Source organism: Marmota marmota, unplaced genomic scaffold, assembly GCF_001458135.2.
Source record: "Marmota marmota marmota unplaced genomic scaffold, marMar, whole genome shotgun sequence".
Taxonomy (NCBI): domain Eukaryota; kingdom Metazoa; phylum Chordata; class Mammalia; order Rodentia; family Sciuridae; genus Marmota; species Marmota marmota.
This window is the reverse complement of record NW_026000022.1, coordinates 466,116-492,858: the sequence shown is the minus strand read 5'-3', so window position 1 is coordinate 492,858 and position 26,743 is coordinate 466,116. Positions and strand designations below refer to the sequence as shown.

The following is a 26,743-nucleotide window of genomic DNA, read 5'->3' as shown; positions in this document are numbered from 1 at the left end:
GGAGCCAGCCCTGTGTCCCCCCTGTGCAGTGACACACACCCTCCAGACCCCTACAGGACACTGATGAGCTCATTTGTAAGCTTTGAGTGTGACTTCTGTCTGCAGGAAGTAAGGGTGGCCCTAATTTTGAATGGCTTTGCCTGTTTCCTGGCCACAGCTCTTGCCGTGTGACTTGTCTGAAGGCCTGTAACAGCCATGGGGTGCACAAGCCATGGTCAGAAGAGGCCCGTGGCTGGCGTGGACTTCAAGTCAGAAGTTGCAGCAGTGGTGATGTCCCTCTCGAGTGCTCAGACAGCTAGCTCATCCTCTCCAGGGACATGGGGGGTGTCTCTAGGCTTGGTGTTTTTAGCAGTTTTTCTAAATAGCTTGTCACTTCTGCCGACATGCCATCTCGGGTTGGGATTGCTCTCTCTATATTCCGTGTGTGAGTGGCATGCAGTGGAATGCTCCTGTGGCCCTGAATGCTCCGTCTGTACGTGTTACATTTCTACTACCAGAGTCCTTCCCTACCTGAGGGATATATTCTAAGACCTCCGTGGATGCCTGAAACCGTGGATAGTACTGAACCCTACATACACCATGTTTCCTACTGCAGGTACCTGCCCATGGTGAAGTTTAATGGATAAATTTGACACACAGAGATTAACAATAATAACTAATAATAGAACAATTATATCAATTCACCATAATAAAAGCTATGCAGATATGGTCTTTCTCTCTTCTCTCTCAAGATACCTTAATTCTTCACAATAGTAATATTTGGGCGCTGTGATTGACCATGGGTAACTGAAACCTCTGGTGCAGAATCTTGGCTAAGGGGTGACTACCATGCTACTTTCTTCCTGGGCACCCAGCAGCACCCCTGAGTAATGATTGGGACAGTCAGGAGCCCCACCATGCCCTCAGGCTTATTTTGTTTAGAGGGTCTGGGGACAGGCAGCTTTAGATCCTACCCAGGAGTTTTTTCATAGATTTGTTGTTGTTGTTGTTGTTGTGCTCACGCAGATTTAAGATCGGAGGGACTAGAGCGTCATCAATTCCAGGATGTGGAAACAGGACCGTCTTCCCTGTCCTCAACCCACATCTGGTGGAGGCCTCTTTTGTGAGAGAAGCTAAATGCAGACTGTCTTCAAGTGACTGAGTCTCCTAACCTGAGAGCCCCTTTAGTGGTTCCACAGATACCGCACCTCCCAGCTGGGCCCAGAAGAGAGGTCTCTGTCGAAAGCACTGGGTGTGTGTCTCTGTGTGCATGTGTGTGTGGGGGTGTTGTGCTTTCATGGCTTTCTCTGGCCTTGTCCTCTGTGCCATTGACGTACAGGGAAAAGGTAGATGATGTTGGGATTCTGAGAATTCTGTGGGTGGCATACTCCCTCACTTATTTGTCTGCAGTGGAATCAGGAGCTCATCAGCCACCTTAGCCTCCATTTCTGGAAAGAGGACCGGAAAGCTCCCTGAGCTGCAAGCAGATGCTGCTAGTTTGGGGTAGCTTAGTGGGGCTCGGCACAGACTGTGGGAGACGAGTTGGACGTGTCTGGGTGCTTGGGAATGGAGTAGAGGTAGACATGTTATGGTCTCTGCCCCTCTCGACTTTCTCTGTACCTCAGTGCCTTCTGCTGCACCCCAGGTGGGCACCTGACATCTGTGTTGTTGCCTCAGTCTTCCTTGAAGGGGCCTTGATATGGTTTAGATATGAGATGTCCCCCAAAGGCTCATATGTGAAACAATGCAAGATGATTTAGAGGTGGAATGACTGGGTTATGAGAGCCTTACCCCAGTCAGTGCATTAATCCCCTGGTAGGCATTAACTTGGTGGTAAATGTAGTGTGGCTGGAGGAGGTGGGTCCCTGGCGCTGTGCCTTAGGGGTTTATAGTTTGTCCTTGTTGAGCAGAGCGAGCTCTCTCTGCTTCCTGGGTACCTTGTTCCCAGCTTCTTCCCTCCGCCACACTCTTCTGCCATGATGCTCAACCACACCTCACCCTCCAGGGAACAAAGCCAGCTGTTTATGCACTGAGACCTCTGAAACTGTGAGCCCCCAATAAGGTTTTCCTCTAATTGTTCTTGTCAGGTCTTTTGGCCACAGTAGTGAACAAGCTGATTAAAACAGATCTTTACTGAGAAGGTGTCCATTTGAGTGTTTTCATATATTCACTTTTTAGGTAATTCATTAGACTTTTAAAAAATCCCATTCCATGCCTAGTGTTTATTGGCCATTCCTATCTTTGATCCTGACAGTGTGCTGACCCTCAGTGGAGACTTTGGAGAAATAGGAAGCAGCACTGGGCACTGAAGTGCCAGAAGGTACCTGAAGGGGACCTCCATCCAGTGCCCTCTTCCCGTTCTTTGTACTTTCCACCTTGGGAACCCCGGTTTCAGGCATGGTGGTTCCTGGAAAAGAGACAGCAGAGAAATCACGCAGCCAAGTCCATATTATTCATACAGAGAGAATGGTAATTTCTCTTCTTTCAGGGTTTTTTATGAGGCCTGGTTTTTGCCCAGTGGGACCATTATCCAGGTTACCTGCAGAGTACAGAAGGATGGAAAGTATCTGTAACTCTACAAAAGGCAGTATGTACACACCGTTAGTTATGTTAGACCCCCAAAGACGTTGGTCATGTACTCTGCTGCCCAGCCAGGCCCTCTGGTGCTCAGGGTCAGATCCCTTATATCCTAACATCCTGATGACTGGGATCACAGCTGCTGGCTCCGAATGATCTCAGTGGAGCTTCTGATTAACCAGCATGTTCTGTCCCCTCAAGTAGTTTGTTTGAGGCGTGCATGGCATGTTTTATGGGGAGGCCTGGCATTTTGACTGTGTCAGGAATGGAAAAGATTGATACAGAATACCTGATCACTATTCCCCACCCTGTGTAAAAGTGGAACTAATAAGCCAGAAATGTCTTAATCCAAATTAGCATCAAGGTTCAAGTAGATTAAGTGGTAAAGGGCTTTGAACCCTGGGCCTGGATTCAGGCCATTCCTGACTACACCCCACAGTTCTCCTCCATCTCGACACTAGTGTCTGGCCACCTAAAGGTCCTTCCCTCTGATAAGCTCTCCTCTCCTGTCTCATCTTGGCACATTTTAGAGACATTTCACTTATGTTGTAAAAAGGTAAAAAAATGATATTAATTAAAATAAAGGAGGCAGGATTATATTAATATCAAATAAGGACACTTAATAGAGACAGTTATCAATCAGGGACAGAAAGGGGCCACAGTCCACGGAGAAGTCAGCATTCCTGAGTGTGCGTGCTGCAGCTTCGAGAGGAGCAAAGCTTCTGCCACTAGAATCAGAGGGAGAAGCTGACGAATTTACAGCCATACTGGAGATGCCCCAGCCCTGTCGGTGGTTCTTAGAGCTGCACAAAACCTCAGAATTCAACACCAGCATCAGTTAACAAGAGCTAACTAACATAACACCACACCCAGCAGCGGCAGAATATGCATTCTTTCCACCAGCCACTGAACACATGCCACATTTGATTTGACCATGTCCTTGGCAAAAAAAAACAATCATAGCAAATTTTAAAGAACACACACCAGTGTATTCTCTGAACTCCCAATAAAATTTCTCCTTCTCCTTTTCCTTTAAAACATCAAAAAAAAAAAAAAATTCAATCTCAAAAGGTCACATGTGATTCCATTTACATAAAATTCTCAGCATGACTAAGTCTCAGAGGTGGAGGTTGGTGTTTATCGTGGGGTGGGGAGTGGGGAAAGAGGTGGGTCTCACTTTACAGGGGCAGCAGGAGAGACAGCTTTGCCTGGTGGGATGGTTGTGTATCTTGATCACAGCGTTGGCTGCGTGGGTCTACACGTGACGAAGTGACAGAATCATAGTGTCCTGGTTGGATATTGTGCTAAGGGGTTGTAAGACATCACCCTTGGGGGGAAACAGGGGAAGGATACACCTCTCTGCACTACGTTTGGAATTTCCCGAGAATCCGTACTTACTTCAGAGTCTTAAACATTCTTGAGAAGAAAAAAAAATTTAAAAGGTCAACTCATTTCCTCTTATTACAATAGGCTATAGTTGGTGATCCAAGAAATTTCCAAGTTTACAGAGCAAGCGTGAGCTAAGTCATAGAAGGAAGACAGAAACGGGACGGGATGGGGGGGTTAGGCTCATTTCAAGGTTGCTGTGGGATATGTTTTCCTCGTCAACAAATTTCCCTGTTCTCTTCCTGGGGACTGCTTTGTTTTCACATACAGCTTTAATCTAAAATAATTTACCTTGTATCTATGTTGATTGAAAATAAAAGCCATGCACACAGACCATACGAATACTGCCCATATCAACACCCACACACAGCGTACCCTCATGTATACATACATGGGTGCTCATGTGTGCATACACATCACACTAACAATGCAGTATGTAAGCTCTGTTTTGACTTTCTTTTTTGGTACCAGAGATTGAACCCAGGGGTTCTTAACCACTGAGCCGCAGCCCCAGCTCTTTTTAATATTTTATTTAGAGACAGGGTCTCACTGAGTTGCTTAGGGCCTCATTAAGTTGCTGAGGCTGGCTTTGAACTCATTGTCTTCTTGCCTCAGCCTCCCAAGCTGCTGGGATACAGGTTTGTGCCACTGTGCCCAACTGTTTTGATTTTAAAATCTAAGAAATAAGAAAAAATAGAAGGCTCTGTAAATCATGCTAGCTGTTGCATGGATCTGTACGCAGGCGCACTAACCCTGAGGTCAGGAGACCCTGGCTGAGGTCTCAGCTTGTCCTTGATTGTCTGTGGCATCTTGAGCAGGTCACCGGCATGCACGGCCTCCATTCCTTGTTCTGCGTTGGCAGAAGTAACGCTTGCCCTTCGGGCTGTCGTGGAATGTAGTACGATCCCGCACGTGTGAGCTCTGGAGAAACAGAGCTGCTGTGTGCAGCAAGGCCATCACTCACTTGCATTTCCAGCTGCACCTTCACAAAAATAGTAGTCCCTCTCTGAAATGTCATCTGTGATAGAAACTGTAGCTCCGAGTATGTGTTGATGCACTCATCTCTCTGGGGCTTAGACCGTTCCAAAAATAAGTATCATTTTTTCCAACACGAGATGAACTGTTGCCTTATTTTGGGACCTAGCGCTTAGTGGCAGTCAGATGGCAGTGGAGCATAGGGCTGAGGGGGCACAGCCACACTGGCCCATGCCCTGAGAAGCTCCAGCTATGACTGAGACTGTGAAATACTAACTCTGAATGCCCCTTTCTGTTTGGCCTGTGTGCTTCATGGCATTCCATTTGTGATATTTGGTAGTTATTAAAATATCATTTATGAACTTATGGGACACAATAAAGTAAGTACCCATTGACTTAAAAACCTAGAAGGCTGTCAGTACTGGGAAAGCTACAGAGTTCTCCACCGCTTCCTACCCCATGGCCTCGCCCCCAGCTGAGGTTATTTTAGGCTTCTTTCAAATTTACAGAAGCATTGTGGAGACAGTTCTCCTGTCCTCAGCATCTACTTTCCCCTAATTTTAGCAGCTTACACGAGTACATTACATTGGTCACAACTAAGGAACCAATATCAGCACATTATGATTCACTGAAGGCCATACCTGATTTGGGCTTTTAATTTTTTTTTACCTACTATCCTTTCCCGTCGGGGCCCATCCTGGACGGTATCCCATTAGGTTTAGTTCCCATGTCTCCTTACGCTCCTCTTGGCTGTGACACTGTCTTGGCCTTTACTTTTTTTGACAGCCTTAACTGCTTTGAGGGGTGTCCAGCATTTGGTAGAAGTCCCTCTGTCCAGAGTTATTGGATGTTTCTCGTGGTCGTCTGGGGTTATGGATTTGTGGTTGGAAGACTCGATGCCTTTCTCATTACATCGCGTGAAGGGTTCATGCCGTCTGCGTGACTGGGTGTTGACCTTGGCCACCCGTCAGGTTTCGCCATTGCTGAGTGGTTCATTTTCCACTTCCCAGCTGTGTCCACGTCTCTAAGCATGGCCTGAATCAGGGGGTTGGGAGTAATGCTCTGCCTTCTGAGCACAGAGTATTTAAGTTTTTAGAAGGCTTCTGACCATGAGACCTGTCTCTTCTCCCCCATTTACTTTCTTACATTCATTCCCTTGCTTTTTACAATTGATTTCACCACGTACACCTGTAAGCCTAAATAGTGTTGTTTAGTGTTGCTTATTTTAGGGCTTTGTAAAGATGGAACCAGGTCCCAGGTAGCCCCCTGGACATGCCCCCTCTATTCCTTATCATTTCCAGGAGTCACCCATTTGCTGTGGGAAGCCGCTGTGGCTTCATTTTTATGGCCATGTGAAACTGAATGTCTGCCTGCTCCACCCATCTGTCCCCTCTGCTGTCAATCCGGTTGTTTATTGCTCTCCTCAAATCATCATGAGCAGTGCCCTTGTGGCCACTGTGGTGCATGTCCCCTGGTGCTCTGAGGGTGACTCTGTGGAGCCTGAGTAGGAGTGGAATTGCCACCTGTGCCCAGCCTTCTGTATAGTTCTGAATTATTATTCCATTTTACTCTCCTGCAGAATATGTCTATTCCTCTGGCTTCCCAACTTCCCAACGTTGACCTTCTTGACCTCTGATTTTACATGGCTGGCGCTGCTGAGGCATCCTGCTGGGGTTCTAGAGATCAGTGAGTTCACTGGTTGTTCATGTTCATTCACTGTTTGTGCTGCTGGTCTGGGCAGCGACTGGACTGTTGGCCTGCTTTTCACCAGGCGGCTGGTCTTCTCTTGTGGAATGGTAGCTGTCCTTCTCTCTTCTAAATACTGGTCTTTTTCCATTATGGGTGTCCCAGGCAACAGTTTTTACAACAAGTATATTTAATCATGTTATTGATGTCTGAAAACCTGTGATTCCCACAGACAAATCCACCGTTACCCCAGACTCACTGTTTACCTAGAACACAGTTTTGTCCTGTACTGTGCCAGTGATGGGTGCCAGTATTCGTAAACTTCAGAATGTTCACACAAGAGAGAACCTTGTGTTCTCATAGTTGTACTGATTGGGCCATGTGCATTTTGTGTGGTTTCTGTACTCAACAGCCTGTTTCAATTAAACTTTGGGGTTGATAAAGATAAATAAAAGTTTATTCAATGCTGAGATTTCATTTAAGGTATTTAAATTATTTTTCATCAGGTAAATCATCGAGTCTGTGGCTGTGCCTTCTCAAGAACTTAATATGTTTTGCTAAACTTTAATCTTCCATTATCTGTTGCTGAACGAATCAGTTGCTAGAAAGAATTGGAAGATTTGCTCTTCATTATTGATCTATAATTTCATGAATATTAGTGTATGTTTCATGTACTTTTACCCTTTTATTCAAAGCAATTGAATAATATCAAATTTGAATTTTTTTAATGGAATTATTTTATGGTAAAAGATTTCTTATTATATAGAATGACAGTGAAGATTGCAAGAGGTGGGATTGTTTCGAGTGAAGTATTTTAATCTAACTATAAAACAGTACAGCAGTGTAGAACACACGGTTCTACAGATACCTAAAGTCCCTGTATTGCCTGTGGTGGTGGAGACCACAGCCGCCCCCATAGAAGACTTGGCTGCCCACCCATTCACTTTTTCCGATGTTTGCTGAGCATGTCCCTATAACTGTCACCCTGCTAGCTGCTTGGTCTATGAGAAGACCCAAGGCCTTGGCTTCTAGGAATTATGTTCAGCAAGGGAAATAGATGATTAGTAACTAAAAATATGTGTGAAGTACTGCTAAGTACCACGGGAAAGAGGAAATGGACTTGGATCTAGAGAGTCATGTGGCAGCTGTTTTAGATAAGAGGGCCCTGTGGCCAGCCAGAGAGTTGGATTTAATCAGGGATGGATCTGAGAGAGGGAGAAAGGAAGGAGCAAGGGAGGTGACTTATAGAGAGAGGCCCATACAAAGGCAGGGGACAAAGACACTTGCCCAGATCTGGGGAGGCTCCTCCCAGGCCACTGCACCACATACAGAAATCCAAAGTCAAGATGAGTTTGGGGAAACAGACCAAAGTCAAGATGTTTTGGCCTTGGATTTGATGCTGGTGTGATGGGAGGTGAGTGGGTTTGAGCAGAGGAGGGCCACAGATCACCTTCAGTTCTGAAAGAAGCACAGGGCTGCTTCCAGGGAACTGGGCTGGGGTGGGTGGAAAGGGGAAGGGTGCACAGCCTGGGAGGAGCTGCTGGCTTGCAGCGGGATACTCAGTGGAATGGGAGGAAAATGGTTGGATTTGGGGCACATTTTGAAGGCAAGCCTGTGGGGTTTGCCGGTGCGGTGGATGGGGAGTGGGAGAGAAGAGTCTGAGGCACGGGTCTGGATTTTTGGCCCAAGCTTCTGGGTGAGTGGTTGTCTAGTATGTCATTTACTGTGAAGGGAATCCTGCAGGCAGCTCAAGAGGGTTGTCATTCCCTGCTTATTACTTTGCCTCTTTTCAGTTTTGGTGGAGAGGATCGAGAGTTCTTGTTTGAACACGTGAGGTTTGAAGTGCACACTGGATGCGTGTGGAGATGTTCTGTGGGCTGCTAGGGGTAGACATCTGGCAGATGGAGCTGGGCTGGAGATCTGCATGTACCCATGGTTCTCAGGGCCAGGAGGTTGGATGCAGCCTGGCTGTCCCTGACTCTAGGTCAGAAACAGAGTTAGAATCAATAGCAGGGGTGGAAAGAGAAGCCGCAGGGCAGCCCAGGGAAACATGCTGGACATGTTTGGCCAAGAGGTTCTGCTGTCACTGAGCACGCAGGAGAGGTGAAACCCACTGGGTGTGGAGACATGGTAAGAACTGCCAGTTAATGGGAATAGAAGAGCCCATGGGACAGGGGGTAGAGCCTGCAGTGTGGACCAGTCACTGGCAGAGTGTTGTGTTGCCCTAGAGGAGAGAGAAGCTGGGGGGAGGGGTGAGAGCCAGTGCTTTGGGGTGGAGGCTACTACTGCATTTCTATGGAATGGTCCAGAAAGACACAGCAGCGGGGGAGCTGAGACTTTGTGGGATTCAGTTGATGGGGAAGGAGGACTGGCTTCACAGGGAGCCCAGAAGCTCACTCTAGTGGCCAAAGGTCTGTGGAGTATTCATAGGCACAGCAGGGGAGGCACCCTCTTCTGGTAGCTTCCTGAGCATCAGCTGAGAATGCAGGAGGGGAGCAGCCATTAGAGAGGGGAGGAGAAAGGTGAGAGAGGGCCCCTCTGAGTGGGGAGGAGGAGCACCCAGTAGTAGAGATTAGAGGGAGCTGCCTTAGAGGCAGTGCGACTGGCTGTCCCCGGGCAGGTGCAGAGTAGGTGAGAGGTGGACTTAAGTGGAGCTGGGATGTGGGGAAGGGAAGTAGTGCTTGTGAGGGTCTTTTTTAAAAACATCTGACTATAAATATAATAGAAATCCAGAACACTGAAGAAGGTTCTTAGCACTGGTGTCTGCATACTTCCAATCCTTTTTGAATGACAAATACACCATTTAAAAATCAAAGCCTGGAACATATTATGTGTGTCATCTTATAGCCTGCTGTCACCCATACCTTGATCACGTGTCTTTGCAGTGCAGCACCAGGGTTTCTAAGTGCCTCCTTGCTGCTTTCAGTGCTGTGTCAGGCAGTCAGTCTGTAGAGCTGAAATCTCTTTAAGTGCCCCTGACACATGTTGCCAAGTGTCCTCTCACCCAGGCCAAAGGTAGACATGGCCAGGGCTATAGCACGGGGTGAGGCCTGGGCGAGGAAGGTGTGGTTGGTGGGACACATGGCAGGTTGGTTGACAGGTGAGAGGCTGGTGAGTGAGTGAATGAGTGGGGTTGGGAGGGGATGGAACCGAAGCTGTGTTTTTGGAGGAGATGAGTTTTCAGGGGGATGAGCCCTGAAAGTATGTTAGGAAGTATGTTAGGAACCAGGAAAGATATTATTTATTTAAAATCATTGCTTGGCAAGAGGGGCAGCCTGGTGGAATTCAGATATCATCAGGCTCACAACATAGGTTTTTGGTTTTGTTTTTTTTTTTACATTTTTCAATGACATATGACCCAGAATTCAGGCTAGAGTCAGCATGGGAGAATTTTAAGGAAATCTACACTGTAGTCACCTTACAAAAAAAAAAAAAAGAAGTAACCTTCCCTCTCTCCTTTGTAAGGGATTTGTGTGGAAAGTGTAGAAAAAGTGGGTATGGATACTGCTGTTCTCTGTGAAATCAGTCACACTGATTGTGAGACTGTGGGGAATATACAGAATGAGCCTGGAGCATGTTGTGGTGCCAGAAAGAAAAGTAGTGCTCAAAAACAAACAAACATACAAAGAATGAAACAAACAAACCCCCAGAGATGGTGGTCTATCAGCAGGACACAGGCACCCCCAAAAGAGGTCCCAGTGGCCAGACTGGGAACAATTTGAGCAGCACAGTGAAGTATTATTGAATTATAGCCTGAAGTATAATATAGAGAGCCAAAAGTTCTTATTGATATAAATAAGCGAATGAATAAATTAATAAGTGAGGGAAGAAGGGGCAATCTCCCATGCAGAAGAATTTCAAGTGACTTCCATAGCTGCGTGTCTCCCCAGGGTGGAATGTCACTCTGTGTCCCTGAGTGTGGGCTCTGCTTAGATAATCCTCCCCACAGAGTGCAGCCTGGATGAAGAATGTCTTTACAGAGGAGCAACCTGGCAGGTGGCCAGCATCAGCTTCACCTTGATGGTTTGCATCCTTGATGGGTTCTGATGAGAAGGGCACTTTCCCTCCGTGGTCTTCATCCCTACAACCGGACCCCTAATCGGCTAGTTGGGAGAAAAATTTCAGAAAAATCCCAGTTGAAGAACATCCTACAAAATACCTGACCAGTGTTCTTTAAAACAAGAAGTCTAAGAACTGCCACACCCAAGAGGTACCCAAGGAGATGTGATGACTAAATATAGGATCCTGATGGGATTCTAGAACCAAAGAAAGATATTGGGGAAAACTAAGGGCCTGTGAATAAAGTATGAACTTCAGCTAATAATATAATTAATTGTAATAATTACACCATATGGATGGTAGATTTTCATAAGAAGAAATTCAAACGATTTTAAAAATAGTATACAAAGAATCAAACATAAAGGCTAGAAATCTGGTTTCCTCACTTTGATTTCTTGGACGGTAGGATTTCTTAAAAAGAAGCTTACGTTTGGAGTAAATGGATATTAGCATTTGTCTTTCCAGAATCACATGCAGAGCTGTCTGTGTGGTGATTAAAGCCACAATAGCCAGTTCCTCTCATCTGTGCTGGGACCCCACTGTGGGCCTGGCTCTGATCTAAGCATGTAAATAAGGGTCCCTGTCCCCAGGGCTGGGTACGGGTTGCCTTTCTACAATTTTTTTCTTCTATTAAATAGGAGGTTCTAAAACAGACATGGTGCTAGGAATCATGGGCTTAAGCCAGTTAAATTGTTAGAATTAAGATGCTGCAGACATTGTAAGACCCAGATGATATATCATGTGCTTTTAAATCAGTATGCTTCTTGTTTCAGCGTTGCATATTTCAAAATTAGACAAGGAATCATGAATAGTAAGGTGGAAGGGGAAAAGGTCAGGTGTTGATGAATGTAGCTGAACTCATGTGTGAGAATTGAGGAAGCTGCTGACATTTATACTTGCTACCTTTGTGAGTTGGATATTTAAGTGGTAGAAGTCACAACTCCTTTTATAGTTGTGATGGGGGAGATAGAAAGGCTTAATAAACCACTAAAAATGGTGACTGGTTATTTGCTTTGAGAACCGTGGGTGTGCATTGTCTGAAACTTCTTCACACACTCTAGTATTCTAAAGGAGATCACATTTCACTAAAGGCACTGATGTCCCTCTTCATTAGTGACTGCTTTTCCATTGCTGTTATTTTTTTCTTTGCCCCATTGCTGTAAAATGTTTCCAAGTTGGCAGAAGACAGTGGCCATGCTAGTAAGTCTAGTGCAATTTAGACGACAACTTCTTCTTTTTTTTTTTTTTTTTGGTCTTGGCGACTTGACTCAGAGGTACAATATTTATTTTTTACTTTTTGGTTTGAGCAGGGTCTCGCTAAGCTGCTCTGGCTGGCCTTGAACTTGGTGGTCCTCCTGCCTCAGCCTCCCCTGTCACTAGGATTGCAGGATGGAGCCACTGCAATTTGGACTTTTCTTGCTTGTCAGTTATATTGTGTCACAGAATTGGCTTATCACATTGACAGCGAATCTCCAGAATGACAGCACTTGGGCATCACTAGCCTCCCCAGCTTTCCAGGGCACTCAGTGTCTGAGATGCCTACAAGGAAGCAGAGGAAGCTTAGAAAATGTGGACTTCAGTTTAGTATTTGGAACGCTGATTTGCCTGAGCATTTCACCCAGTAAAATGAGTTGATCCACGATGTTTAAAGTTGTTTCCCTCTACAAATGAACACTGGTTGATAGCTCACGTTTTCAGGTATTGTTTTTATTTAATGTTTAATTTAGACTGATCCTGGCTGTTAAGATGAATTAGTGATAGATTCACTTAAAAAAAAGAAGAAGAAAAAAGAAAAAGATGGGAAGGAGGGTGCAGGAGAAAACTTCAGATTCATTACTTGTTAGTATAGAATTTTCTTTTTATTGAGAATAGCCATGTGCTAATGAATCCAATTGAACGGGTAGTAAAAAGAAAATTCACTTAAGAGATTATGTGCACCAGGCATGGTGGCACATACTTGTAATCCTAGGGACTCCGGAGGCTGAGGCAGGAGGATTCTGAGTTTAAAGCCAACCTCAGCAACTTAGTGAGGCCCTAAGCAACTCAGCAAGAACCTGTCATAAAAGAGTTGAGGAGTGGCTGAGGATGTGGCTCAGTGGTTAAACACCCCTGGGTTCAATCCCTGGTATCAAAAAAAAAAAAAAAAAAAATGCACCTCATGTCCAATAAGATGGCTGCTGTCAAACAAATAAACAAACAAACAAACAAACAAACAAACAAACAAAAAAACCCAAATCAGAAAAATGGCAAGCAGTGGCAAGGACATGGAGAAATTGATTGGAGCCCTGGGGCACCATTGATGAGATTATAAAATCATGCAGATGCTATGGAAAAGAGTATGGCAGTTCTTTAAAAAAATAAGAATAAAGTTGCCATGTGATCCAGCTATTCTGTTTTTGGGTAATACCCAGAAAAATTGAAAGCAGGGACTCAAAGAAATATTTGTATCCCCGAGTTCATAAAATACTTTCACAATAGCCAAAAGATGGAAGCAGTCCAAAAGTTCATTGACAGATGAATAGATAAATAAACTGTAAATAAACATACAATGGAATATTATTCAAGTTTAAAAAGAAAGGAAATTCTACATCAGCTGTAACATGATGAACCTGAAAAACATCATGCTAAGTGAAAATAAGCCATTCACAGAAAGACAAATATTCTGTGTTTCCACTTCCACGAGGTCGCTGAAGTGGTCAGATTCACAGACACAGAGAGCAGAATGGTGGTTTCCAGGGCTGGGGGGAAAGGACATGGGGAGTTTTTGTTCTGTGAGCAGAGTTTCCATCTGTGAAGATGAGGAGATTGTGGAGATGGATGGTAGCATAACAGGGTGAATGTACTTAATATCACTCGACTGTGCACTTAAAAATGGTTAAGATGATAACTTTATGTTGTGTGCATTTTCCTACAATTTAAAAAAAAAAAGCTATGTCATATTGAGCCTTTGAAGTTGTGCCAAGTACTCTAATCATTGTTTAAAAAGTGAAATGACCTCAGTGATGCTCTGAGGTCATGAGCATGTCCAGTGGGCAGTGATGCCCTGTGGTCATGGGCATGTCCAGTGGGTAGGGGTGATGCAGTTGTTTCCCTCTACAAATGGAGACCTGGGAACAAGAGCCCTGCCTCCAATGGGAAGTACATGTGCTCCCAGGTGGGCCTGGAGGGCTAGGGACACTCTGGGCAGATCAGGGGAGGAGGAGAAGCAGCAGTTGAGCATCCATCCTATCTGTTTTAAGTCTTTTCCCATTGGTTGGTTGTGTGGAACCAGCATCAACAGATTTTTTTTTTTTATTTACATTTTAATAATGACTGGGCTGCACTGCATTTCTTGTCTGGGAAATGTGTTCTAGTAAGTGGTTTGAACACATAAAAAAATCCCACCCCCAACCAGATACATGCTGATGTCCTTCATATTAGCCACAGCAGGAACATTAGGGAAGGGACCTGGGAAGTCCCCAAGATCCACGGAGCCCTCTGTAAAAATTCCCAGAAAGGATTCATAGTACTGTGGTAGCCCAATTTTAAAGCTCTGCCTTTGAGCCTTGGCTTGTCCTTTTAAGCCTCCTCTTTCTCTTTAAATGAAACTTTTAATCTAATGCAAATGTATTTTTGATCCCTCTGAACATTACATTCAAGTCCAGTAAGCTCCATGATTTTGGCATTCGGGGATGTGGGATAGAGCAGTGTTGACTGAGAGTCATGCACAGGGTACTGGCTACTTCCTGTGGATTGCCTCTGCCTCATATGCTCCTTGCAGAAGCCCTGGCCTCACCTGCAAACACAGAAATGGCAAGTGTTCAGGCATCTCCCCCCAAGGTCACCCAGCTCAGTGATACTGAGGCTGGCTTTCTAGCGAGAGAGGAACATTCTTAGATGTGGTCACACTGGTGGCTACAGAGGAAACTGTCACAGTTTCAAAGAGCATAGAGACATCACCGGCCACAATCTTGAGCCATTATCTGACACACCCAGAAAACAAATCATTAAGGACCCTCTCCAAGATAACGCTTCCAGCAGAGCTGAGGTCTTACTGATTTGGAGGTTCTGCCCTGCTTTGCTCCTGACAATAGCAGTGTGCAGAGGGGCCTGTTTCCCACTCCTACGGCAGAGAGGCTGCGAGGGAACTGAGCCCTTCAGCCCTGTTCTGACTGTACTTTGGAGTCAACTTTACAGTTTGACCCGTGTTGCCTCCCTTTCCCCTTCCCCAATAAAATATTTAAAAACAAGTAAATGCCTTCGCAGACCTTTCCTGGAAGCTCGAGGCTTACTGCTGTTTCTCCCTTAGTCATTTCACCATTTTACTTCCCATTTATCAAAAGGAAACTCTGTTTTTGTTTATCAGCATCCATTTGTCACCTTGGGATTTATTTTTTTAAGCAATGCAGCAAAATTCTGCTACCAAGGAATACTAGCAGGCAGTAAGAACAATAGAAAAACCTGAGCTTTGTGATAAGACCCTACTAGTGAGTTTGGATCCCAGCTTTAGCAACTCTCTAGCCTTGTGGTTTGGGGTGAGTTACTTAGTATCTCCAAGCCCCAGTTACATTATTTATAAAATATACTTATAGGCATATCTCTTTTTAGAGAGTTACTGTGACCCTCTGGTGGGCTCATCCATGTTAGTTTCTCCAGCTATTGCCATGCACCCCTGAACCACCTGGTGGCACTGTGTTCTGGCACCTCTCCGTCTGTACAGGGAAAGGCCTATTGTTTATTTTCTCTTTTACATGTGGTGTATTTTTATGTCTTCAGGAAGAAGTAAGACCTTGACTCTTGTCATAGCTTAATTAACTTATTGAGAGTTGGAACAGCCACTAGGTTCCATATTGTGTCCTAGTTAGAGTTGAAGAGTATTAGCTGTAATTAGTGATACTGAATGTGAAAAGCCACCAACTGGCCTTTCTGTTCCCCCACAGGAGACCACAGGTTCCTGCCAACCCCTGTCAATTTATTTGGCATCTGGCAAGTCTTATCTGCAACACTTGAAATTTTAATCAGGAGTTTTAGTATTTTTGTTGCTCTTTCATGAGCCAGTCTCTTTAATGCAATATGCACAATTTTTAAATATTTGCAAATATATACTCAGGAAGGAAAATATTTTAATAAATGAGGGGAAACATAGAAAGTATTCCTTTCTTCAGACCGATCTTCGCATGATTACTCACACATGAGTTTCATATTGCTGCTGGAGCAAACTGCCACAAACTCAATAATGGCTTGAAACCAGTTTCTTCTCTGAACAGCTCTGCAGGTCACAAGTCCAGCACAGGCCTCACTAGGTTAAAATCAAGGTGTCACCAAGGCTGTGTTCCTTCTGGACGCTCCTGGGGGAGAATCTGTTCCCTTGCCTTTTGCAGCTCCTAGACTTTCCTTATCCCCTGGCAGCCAGGTAACATCTTTAAGTCTCTCTGACTTTCCTGCCTCCCTTTTCCACCGACAAGTACCTCTGTGCTTCTGTGGAGCCCTCCTGGATAATCCAGGATCATCCCCCATCTCAAGGGGAGTTGATTAGCAACCATAATTCCCCTTGGCTTTGGAATCTAACATGTTCAGGTGCTGAGTATTAGGAGGTAGACATCTCTGAGAGGCAATTATTCTGCCTACCACATCTAATAAAAACTTATATTTGAGTTTGTTTCCATAATTTGGTTAATTGCATTCCCCACACCCAGACATGAGATACTGGTATTACAAAAAATCCTAAGGATCCTTAGTGAAATAGATTATATTATTTGAATAATCCAAACTATGTGTTGAAAATCTAGGGGTGACTTTTTCAAAACATGATTCCAATTTCTTCTCCTGCCTGCTCACTCTCTATATAAATTAGTTATTTTGCCACATATATAGACCAACGTATTGTGGTGTGTCTATATATACAAACACACATAATGCATTTTTTTCTGAAATTTTAGGTGAGTATCCTGTGTTTTGTCTACCTGTGCACGTACTTTAAATTGAGTTTAAGGAATCGTATGCCATCTACCTGAGGTTTATATTGCAAAATGGGACTGGAAGTTTTTAAAAGCTGTATGAGTGTTTTATGGGCACTAAGTTTCTCTGGAAGCAAAGGGGCAGACATTCATCTGCCAGATTGGTCTTCTCTGTGGAAGTCCATAGTGGTTAGTCTGGTAGAAGGTGAATGAGGCACATGAATGTTAACTTTGAATCTTCAGTCTGCCTTTTCCCTGAGCTTCCATTAAACCAGGAAGCCGAAGCCTCAGTTGCTATTGTCGACACATAATGAGGCCTCCCAGACCTGTAAGTGAACATGTCATCCCCTATGGCACTAAAGGCTCCTTAGGAAGTAACTCAGAGGCCAGAACAGGATAGTAATACTGATTTCTATGGATAAGTCAGGAGAGGTATTTCTCTCTTCCTTCCTCCCTTCCTTCCTTCCATTGTTGCACTGGGGATTGAATTCAGGGGCAGTCTACCACTGAGCTACAGCCTAGCCCTTTATTTTTTGAGACAAGGTCTCACTAAATTGCCCAGGCTGGCTTCAAATTTAGATCCTCTTGCTTCAGCCTTTTGAGTCACTGGGATTACAGATGTGCACCACTGCACCTAGCTTCCAGGAAAGGTATTTCAGAGTAGGTGACACTTATTCTCAGGCTTGGATCACAAGACAGCAGACACCAGGTTCATCTTGCCCCCCAGAGAAACTTGGTGCCCATAAAACACTCAGAAAATCCTTGTTAAATGATAGAAGAATTACACAGAATGCAACCCCAACCTTACGTGTAGGAATTACCCTGGGTTTTTAGTTTTTTGTTTTCTTTTTCCCAGAGTGTCTCATTGACTGCAGTTGCCATTCTTGAGGCTCTTCTGTGCCTAATAGCAAGCTCAGGACTTTCTTTAGAAGCTCTTGAGTGAGTCATTATTATGCCACCTGGTAGGAGAGGCAGCTGGGCTAAGCAGAACACCAGCCCTTGCCTGTTGAACATATAGCCCCACTGTCCTAAACACATTGTCCTGCTTTCCCCAGCATCTTGTGTACCTTTTTGGGCAAGTATTGCTATTCCCTCTTACAAAATAAGCTCATGTCCAAGGTGGACTCACAGTGCAGTTAAGTTTAGAATCTCAGATCCCTGACTCCTCTTCTGTTTGCCTTTATGACCAAGCAGTTTAGCTTGGACCCTTGATGTTGTTAAAAGTATCTGTGACCACTTAGGGGTGTTGTGCCAAGAACTGGCTGTTATGAGAAATATATAATCCATAAGATACAGCTAATGGGATAGCTTTTAGAAAGAAAATAGGGTCCTAAAATAGGATCAGTGTTATTTCAGGGGGTAGTGAAAACTGTTGAGCTGAAAATGTTATGTTTTATTCTGTTTGTTTTAAAACTTCTTCCATTGAAGACTTGAAAAAGCAGCCTCGTTTGTAAGATTCTCCAAGAGCTGATTTGTTTCAGCATAACTTGGGTTTTTTGCCAAGCTCTGTTCTAGCACAGTCACCTGACATAAAAGATGTGATCTAGCTATAGAACATCAGATTTGATGGCTCTTCTCTCTGGGAGCTAGACCCCCGTGATAAACTAGTTGTAGTTAATGAAGGCAAAAATTAAATTGTCTTGACCTGAATAAGTTGGAGAGAGAACCAGAGAACCATACATTAGGCTTTGGATTTGACCCCTATGATTCTATCCTTACTGTCTCTGATTTAAATGTTAAGTAGTTTTTAGAATGTACATTTCAGACCTCTTTTTTTTTTTTTTTACCCTGTTGGGGCTTATCCATATTGGAGATCTAAGTCCGTTTGCATGTCTATTTTATTATGAATAGTGACTCATCTCCAGTTGCTTCCTGTTCTGGTGCAGCCTATCTTATGCCATAGCAATTTATTCTTGACCAAAAATACCATGTTTTTCCCGTTGGACTTCTAAGAAATACCAACCTGAAGTTTCAGGGGGACTTCCACTCTTGTCCAGCATGCAAGACCCTCCAGAATGGGCTTCCAGCCAGCCTTTCCAAGCCATGTTGGCAAAGAGCTGAAAGAGTAGTTATCTACAGGCATACAGAAAAGATTGGTTTTAATTTTATTTTATCTGTGCACGGCTACAGCTCAGAATCAGAACAAGGAACCAATTGGATCGGTTCCACTAGTTAACTGCAGAAAGCAGGACCACCAAGTCGGCCTCCTATGCAGAGAGCTGGGTTCGCCATGGATTTGGGGGAGCACGGCTTCCAGGGGGCCTTAATATGTCCAAGTGAGTTGATCTTAAAGGGCAAACGCAGTTATACCAGTGGGGCTGTCTTCGATTGGCTGGCGTTCGGGGGCATTGTAGTAAGGCAGTTGTTGATTGGCTCGTTCACCAAAGCGCCCTCACTGGAGTTAGGCCATCATTGATTGGTGGACTTCTAGAGTGAGGCGGTTGTTGATTGGCTGGTCTCGGAAGCCATTTTTTTATTGCTAAGAGGCCATTATTCATTAGTAAGAATAGGGTTAGATCCCGCTGCGAGGGCCAAGGAACAGTCCCTAGATGCTAGGGTTAGGGTTAGGGTCATTCCCAAGTGTCCTAGAATCTTAGATTTCCTGGGTGGGAATAAGCCTGCTGTACAGACGGGACTTTAGGCCTCCCAGCCCCCCACCCCCAGAGGCGAGCTCCTTCCCACAGATCTGGGAGCAGCAGACCTGGGCTCCAACCCTGGCTCTGTCCTTGCACAAGTTACTAAATCCCTGAGATCCTCAGTCTCTTACAAGACGGCACCTCTCTGACTTCAAACTGCAGGTGCGCAGTGTTCTCAGAATTAAACAAGTTGAAACATCATTTTCTGAGTTTTCCTAAACCAAAGGAACATTCCTCCCCCATTGCCACTGGCAGTGTGACCCCTGCGATGCAACCTTGAGTCCAGTGAACTTGGTTTTCACCTTCTAAAGCCTGATAATCACTTGGAAGGTTCTGATTGGCTGGTGGTAGAGGTCAGGCAATGCTGTATTTTATGTTCCTATGTGACGTACAGTATGCATTGAATTGGATTGTCCCAAGCAACTCCTTATTTGCTGATCATGTAGAAAAAATTTTTTGATAGCCTTTGTTGCCTAGATTATGATTGGTTTCATGTGATGGGCTGTTATTGTCAAAAACTATTTTAGAAATTGTGTAATTAAGAAGCATAGATAACAAAAGTGTCTCTGGTTTAGACATAAGTGTTGTATAAACTGCCCTCTTGGATATTATGTACATATGTGTAAGATTTACCTTTCTCTTTCCCCAAAAGTTTGTTATCTCCAAATTTGGAAGTTGACCTATGAAAGAGATTATATGTTATTTATAAATGTCTTTAGTACAGTGTCATATCATTTAAAAATGGTAGTATCATAGGTTCCCTCCATAATCCTGAGCTCAACCCTATAAGACAGTGAGAACTCATTGAGGAGGAAATGAGGTTTATTGAGCATCTTTTCTTTAGTCCTTCCTTCCTAAGTTTTGGGAACTGTCTAGACAGTGGAAGGACTGAATATTGATTTTTTTTCTCTTGAAAGAACACTCACCCATCTTTTACCTAACACATGAAGTTGCTGAAAATATATTCATTTAATTTATTCTGACATATTTTTGGTATTTATTACTTCCCATATTGACTTTACTAGATACATAGTATTTTTATTGCCTTAATTTTGGAGTACTTTCATATTATGTTCACTTTTGGTGTTGGATATCTTATGTCTTGACAAATGCATAGTGACATATGTCCACTCTTATAGTATTAAATAGAGTAGTTTCACTGCCCTAAGAATTCTCTGTCTTTGCCTACTCACCCCCTCCCCCAACCCTGGTAACCACTGATCTTCCTACTGTCTCCAGAGATTTGCCTTTTTCAGAATGTCATATAGTTGGAATTGCTATTCATGACATTTGTTAAAGGACTGTAAGGCAGACTTTATTTATGATGACAACACAGTGGAATTTTGCATTGAGGAAAGAGATTGGGTTCAACTCTAATAAAAACCACGAAAAGGCCTGGGGATGTAGCTCAGTAGGGTAGAGCACTTGCCTCACACGTATGAGGCACAGGGTTTGATCCTCAGCACCACATAAAAATAAATAAAGATATTGTTTCCATCTAATATATATATATATATATATATATATATATATATATATATAACCAAAACAGGAAAAGTTGAGCACGTATAGTTAAAGGGGCAAGAAAATTACTAAGAGGAAACTTTGTGGGAAAGGTGGGGTTCTGGCTTAATGGACCTAAAAGAATTCTTGCTGAAACAGGCCAGGGCAATCAGACATCATATGGAGAAAGGGGGAAGATGACGATCCTGATCAGAAAGTGAAAGTGGGAGGTTCTGTGAAGATCAGCTCAGCAGGATTCTTGCTAACACTGGGTGATACAAATATAGATATAAATATATAAAAGTCAAGGCCTATTGGGAAAAAGATTCAGAGGAGCCTGACCACAGTGTGATCCGTGAAAGCCTGTCAGAATCATCTAGTATGCAGGCTTCACAGATTGGCATCCTTCACCTAGTGAAAAGCATTTACTGTCTTTTATTTTTAAATATTTATTTTTTGGTTTTGGTTGCACGTGGACACACAATATCTTTATTTCATTTTTACGAGGTGCTGAGGATAAAACCCAGTGCCTCGTGTGCTAGGCAAGCACTCTACCACTGAGCCACAACCCCAGCCCACATTTAATGTCTTTTTGTGGCTTGACAGCTTGTAATTTAGTGCTAAATAGTATTCCATTGTCAGTATATACCTCAGTTTTATATATCTATTCACATGCTGAAGGACATCTTTACGACTTCTAAATTTTGGCAGTTATGGATAGGGCTTCCATAAACATCTCTGCTTAGGATTTTGTGTGAGCATCGTGTTTCAAGAATAATTTACAGGGAAGTTGTAAAAATAGCACCAAGCATTCCTGTATACCCTTTGTTTAGTTTCCACTAATGTTGTAATGTTCCACTTACGTTAACATTATATTAACTTTTCCACTTATGTTGCAATGACAAAACCAAGAAATTAACATTGGTATATTACTGTTACCTAGACTTTATTCAGATTTCACCAGTGTTTGCACCACTTTCCTTTTTCTGTTTCATGATCCAATTCAGGATACCACATTGCTTTAACACTGCATTTTCAATTTAATTTCTCAGAGTAGTTTGGGTGGGTTATATTTATTAAGTGCATTCGTGACCTCAGCATGTACCCAGAAAATGAATGTGAACTTATCAGCTATGAGGAGGTAGAGTTATTTAGTCTAGTGAGCACATTTAATAATAACATTGTTATTTAGAATGATTTGCAAGCTTGTATTCGGTTTTGGTGGAACATGCAGGATTCCCAGTGTTCAGCAAGCAGTAGCGCAGGATTTCTTTAAGCTTGCCTTTTTAAGCAAAATAGTAAAGCTTGTGGAAAGAAGGTCATTTCAAGGTTGAGGCCTTCCATATCCTGGAGAAAACTGGTGGCAGAGCTGTAATAAGAGCTGTCATTGCCCGATTTTTCAAGTTGGTCAAAGGATAAAGTGTCCGGGTGGTCCTCTAATGAGTGTCTCCAAATGTTTTGCTGGCAGAAGGACTCCATGAAAGATGACAGAAGAAGTCATTGTTATAGCCAAGTGGGACTACACTGCCCAGCAGGACCAAGAGCTTGACATCAAAAAGAACGAACGCCTGTGGCTGTTGGATGACTCCAAGACGTGGTGGCGGGTGAGGAACGCAGCCAACAGAACGGGGTACGTGCCGTCCAACTACGTGGAGCGCAAGAACAGCTTGAAGAAGGGCTCCCTGGTGAAGAACCTCAAGGACACGCTAGGTGAGTGGCCCCCGGGCGGGAACCCCATCTCAGCCAAGCCACTGCCTCAGTGGAGAGCAGGAGATCTTGTGCACTTCAAGGGAAGACGTTTCCTCTTTCTGATCGTTTGATTTTGTTTTTTAAAAAGATCTGTTTGAAATGTTGACATCTTCCTAGTTGCCTTTTCTGAAATCTATTAGAAATAAGAGATCAAAATGGAGAAATATGTTGTGTGTCATTTCCTGGAGATTTTAGAGTTTGGAGTGTTATGTAAACTGACACTTCTGGGCTTTGGACCCTTGCACAGGTATCTGTCTCCCTGCATCAAAATTCCAAAGGACACTGAAGTGGAATTACCACCTCCAAAAGTGTCCTCAGGGCTGACTCTGTCATTGTTTCCATCACATCTTCTCTGTCCTACAAAATTCCATCCATTTGTCTTTTAGGCCTAGAGAAGGAAACAGCAGAAATGTCCTCCCTCTTGGAGATTGATGGTGTTTCATGGCACAGTCCCAGGCACTGTTGCTTAAGGGGGCAGCTAAGGCAAGTAGCAGTGTGATGTCCGTGGACAGGTCCAGGAGCTCAGTTCAGTTACCACCTTACCTGGTTCTCTGTCTTCATGCTGCATCCTTTCCCCTGCTGGGTTAGTCTGTGTTATATCACTATAATGAAATAACCTGAGGCTATGTAACTTTTATTTTTTAAAAAAAGAGATTTAATTTGGCTCTGAGTTTGTGGTACAGGTTGAAGGCTGGATCTGGCACAGAACATCACATGCCATGAGACAAGAAATGTGTGCATACATGCACCTGTGAGTGTACATGCACTTTTTGTGTGTGTTTTCTAGTCTGTCTTATAAGGTCACCAGGATTCAATCATGGGGCTCCACCCTAAGGAATCTGTCTAATCCTGATCACCTTTCAAAGGCCCCACCTTCTAAACACCATGGTAGGATTAAGTTTCCACCCTCCTAATACCATATTGTGCGGATTAAGTTTCAAAGACAGATCCTTGGTGGCCGTAGTCAGACTACATCTAAATCCCATCGCTGGGGTGAGGACGTGGGAACTGCCATTTCCCATTGTCTGACATGGATGATGTCTAACCTTACCTTTGTGTGCACATTGGACTTGCTTGCAGTAGTTATTGCTTCAGGTTATCTAAGAAAATAATTGTGAGGGCTCTTTTGAAGAATAACTGATCTGAGCTGACATTTTAAAACCCATCGTTACCTCCTTAAATGAGTACAGAGTTGTACTGATACTGCTAGGTTATCACTTACAGGCTGGCTATTGAAATAGTCAGTATTATCACCTGTACAGCATTTATTTAGGTCTTTCTTTTTATTTCTAACAAATGGATTTACTTCATTTTGAGGGGGATAGTAAGGAATACATGGGAAAATTGAAAAGAAAATGATACACCAAATGTCATCAGTGTTGCAAAATGTTCATCTTTCATTTTCCGCAATCTTGGAAAGTCTGAGCTCTCTGTTGAGAATCATTTAAAGTCTTCATTTATTGGATAGTGTTTTTGTGTTATGGTTTTTCTCATGCCTTGGAGAGAGAAGTGAGATGGAGAGCTTTGTGTGAATCACACCAGGTTACTGGCCATCAGATTGTGAGCCTTGTGTAGAAGTTCCATTTTTTCATTAGGAGTCTGTTTTTTTCCAATGAACTCTCTGCCCTTTGTCATTTTTTTTTTCTTTTCTTTTTTGTCCTAAGCATGGCATATGAAAGAAGCACTCTTCCCACATTTGTGACTCTTTTCGGGGGGCTTGACCACTGAGCCACATCCCCAGCCCTAGTTTATATTTTGTTTACAGACAAGGTCTCACTGAGTTGCCTAGTGACTCGCTTTTGCTGCGGCTGGCTTTGAACTCACAATCCTCCTGCCTCAGCCTCCCGAGCCATTGGGATTACAGGTGTGTGCCACCGAGCCCAGCTCTATTTGTGACTCTTAATTAACTCTGTGGTAAAGAAATGATGGCAGTAGGAGTAGATAAATACTTTAAGATTGTTTAGAGCTTAATTTTATTTATTTTTTCCAGTTTCAGCCTCTCACAAAGTACCTTCCTCTGGTGGTCCTAGACATTATTGGCTTATTTTGTTTTATTGTTCTTTTAATTTTTTAATCTCAGGATCCTAGTAAAACATGAAATGCCAAGAAATTGGTAGGCAGTAGAATAAGGCAAGGCATGCCCCTCTGGGTTATCTGAAAGTTCTTTTTGAGCAACCCATCATTTCCCTTCTTGGGTTTCTCAGGACAAAAGATAAGCTCACAAATTGAAGCTGTGGGTCTGCACCCTCTCCCCAGTGTGTTTAGTTTGCCCTGAGATGTGATCAGTTCAACACGCCTATGTACACCCAGGCTCTCAGACTGGATCCACAAGCTCGGCCTCAGGCCTGGTGCTGGCCAGCTCCACTGTCCCTGACAGATGGCCACCCAGCTCTGCTGGAACACTTAGACTTCTAGAGTCAGCCAATTCCATTTTTGGAGAACGCAGATTGTTAGAAAGCTCTTCCTTAAATAGAATCAAATTTTTGCATTTCTTTAACTTCCTCCCTTTGGCTCACATTGTGCCCTCTAGGGCTGAGCTGAGCAAATCTCTTTTTTAGAGTGACAGCTGTCCTATGGGCTTCTGTCTCGTTTCAGGCGCACAGTTCTTTGGAAACATTTGTGTTAAGCATTATATATTGTAAAAATACAGACAGAACTATGTTTTGACCATCTATGTTTATTAGTATCCATTGATATTTATAGCCTCAAGTCCCTTGGGGTCAGTACCCCATCATCAGGGAAAAGTAGCCCCATATTTAGTGTGTTTCTCGTTTGTGACTCTTTTGGGGGGGCTTTATCATGCTCACCGAAAGCTTGCTATTTGTTGATGACAAGGGACTTGTTATTGCTGTATGAGTTTTTCATTGGTCCTCTTTGAAGCAGGATCAAGTGGAAGGGGAGGCCCCCTGACCCGAAGTCCCCATGTGGAGTGACTTCTTTCTTCATACCCTGACTTCCACACAAAGCTTGAGACAAGAAGGAAGGTTGAAACCTTTCTGTAAATCCCTTGCCCCCTAGTAATCTCTTTTGCAAAGACTGAAGCTAAAATATTCACAGATTCCTATTTAAGTATTGTCACCAATGTACCCTCAGAATGACAGTGTGATTTTTTTTTTTTTTAATAGACCACTTGTGCAGAGAGCAGAAATGATCTCCTCATACATTGGGAATAAAAGCAACATTGAGAACCATCCTGCATACTCCAAGCTTCTATTATCTACTCATGGTGTCGTCCACATTTGCTTCATGGGAATCCAACTGATACCAAAATCCATGGTAGGATTTCCCTGGCAGACCCATGATTTGGAATAAGAAGCTCTGGACACCCCCCTACACACACAAAGTCACAGTGTTATGTTATAGTAGCAGATGATGGCAGCCCTGTACAACTCCCTCCTGCTCTTTTGTACTCAGTGACTGAGCTGAAGTTGGTAATGAACTTAATTTGTTACTTACAATACTTTGTTAGAGCAACTTGATAAAAGCAGTACCTTTAACAAAAAGATCTCTCTCTGACAAAAACCATTAACATTCTTTTCCTTTAATAATTTATCATTGAATAAAACAATATGAACTCTTATTTTTATACAGGCAAAACATTTGCACACTGAATCTCTTCTCATATTCAGCTTATGATCATGAATAGTCAAGAGAACTTTTCCACAGATAACAAGGAACAATTGTCAAGAACAATTTCTGTGAGCAGAATCCACTTGATATCTTGAAGGGTGCAGACTGCATAGGGCTGAGCTCAGCAGTGGGCGGTCCCAGGCTACCAGCTGGCCTTGACAGTACAATTTAACTTATAAAATCCTGTGAGCTGTGCGTTGTAGAAGCACCATGCCAGATCTTTTGAGGTGGAAAGATGCTCCCAGAGAGGTATTTTTCAAAGACTTCCTTGAAAGTTACTGAACAGCAGTTTTTATTTTTTTTATTTTTTTTTTTTTAATTTTTTATTGTTGGCTGTTCAAAACATTACATAGTTGTTGATATATCATATTTCACACTTTGATTCAAGTGGGTTATGAGCTCCCATTTTTACCCCATATACAGATTGCAGAATCACATCAGTTACACATCCATTGATTTACATATTGCCATCCTAGTGTCTGTTGTGTTCTGCTGCCTTTCCTATCCTCTACTATCCCCCCTCCCCTCCCCTCCCCTCCCCTCCCCTCTTCTCTCTCTACCCCCTCTACTGTCATTCATTTCTCCCCCTTGTATTATTTTTCCCTTTCCCCTCACTTCCTCTTGTAT

General features: G+C 43.4%; 1 protein-coding gene across 2 annotated transcripts in view; it reads left to right on the top strand.

Annotated features, from left to right (window-relative positions):
* Nck2 (NCK adaptor protein 2) overlaps nucleotides 1-26,743 on the top strand; it is a 146,310-nt gene that overhangs the window by 77,201 nt on the left and 42,366 nt on the right. The window contains exon 3 of one of the 2 annotated variants that reach the window (XM_048810463.1): nucleotides 22,209-22,447. In XM_048810463.1, coding sequence (XP_048666420.1) covers nucleotides 22,222-22,447 — 226 coding nt within the window. In that variant the 5' untranslated portion in view covers nucleotides 22,209-22,221. Of the gene's footprint in view, nucleotides 1-22,205; nucleotides 22,448-26,743 lie in introns of both variants that reach the window. The other variant, XM_015505004.2, reaches the window with a different exon arrangement.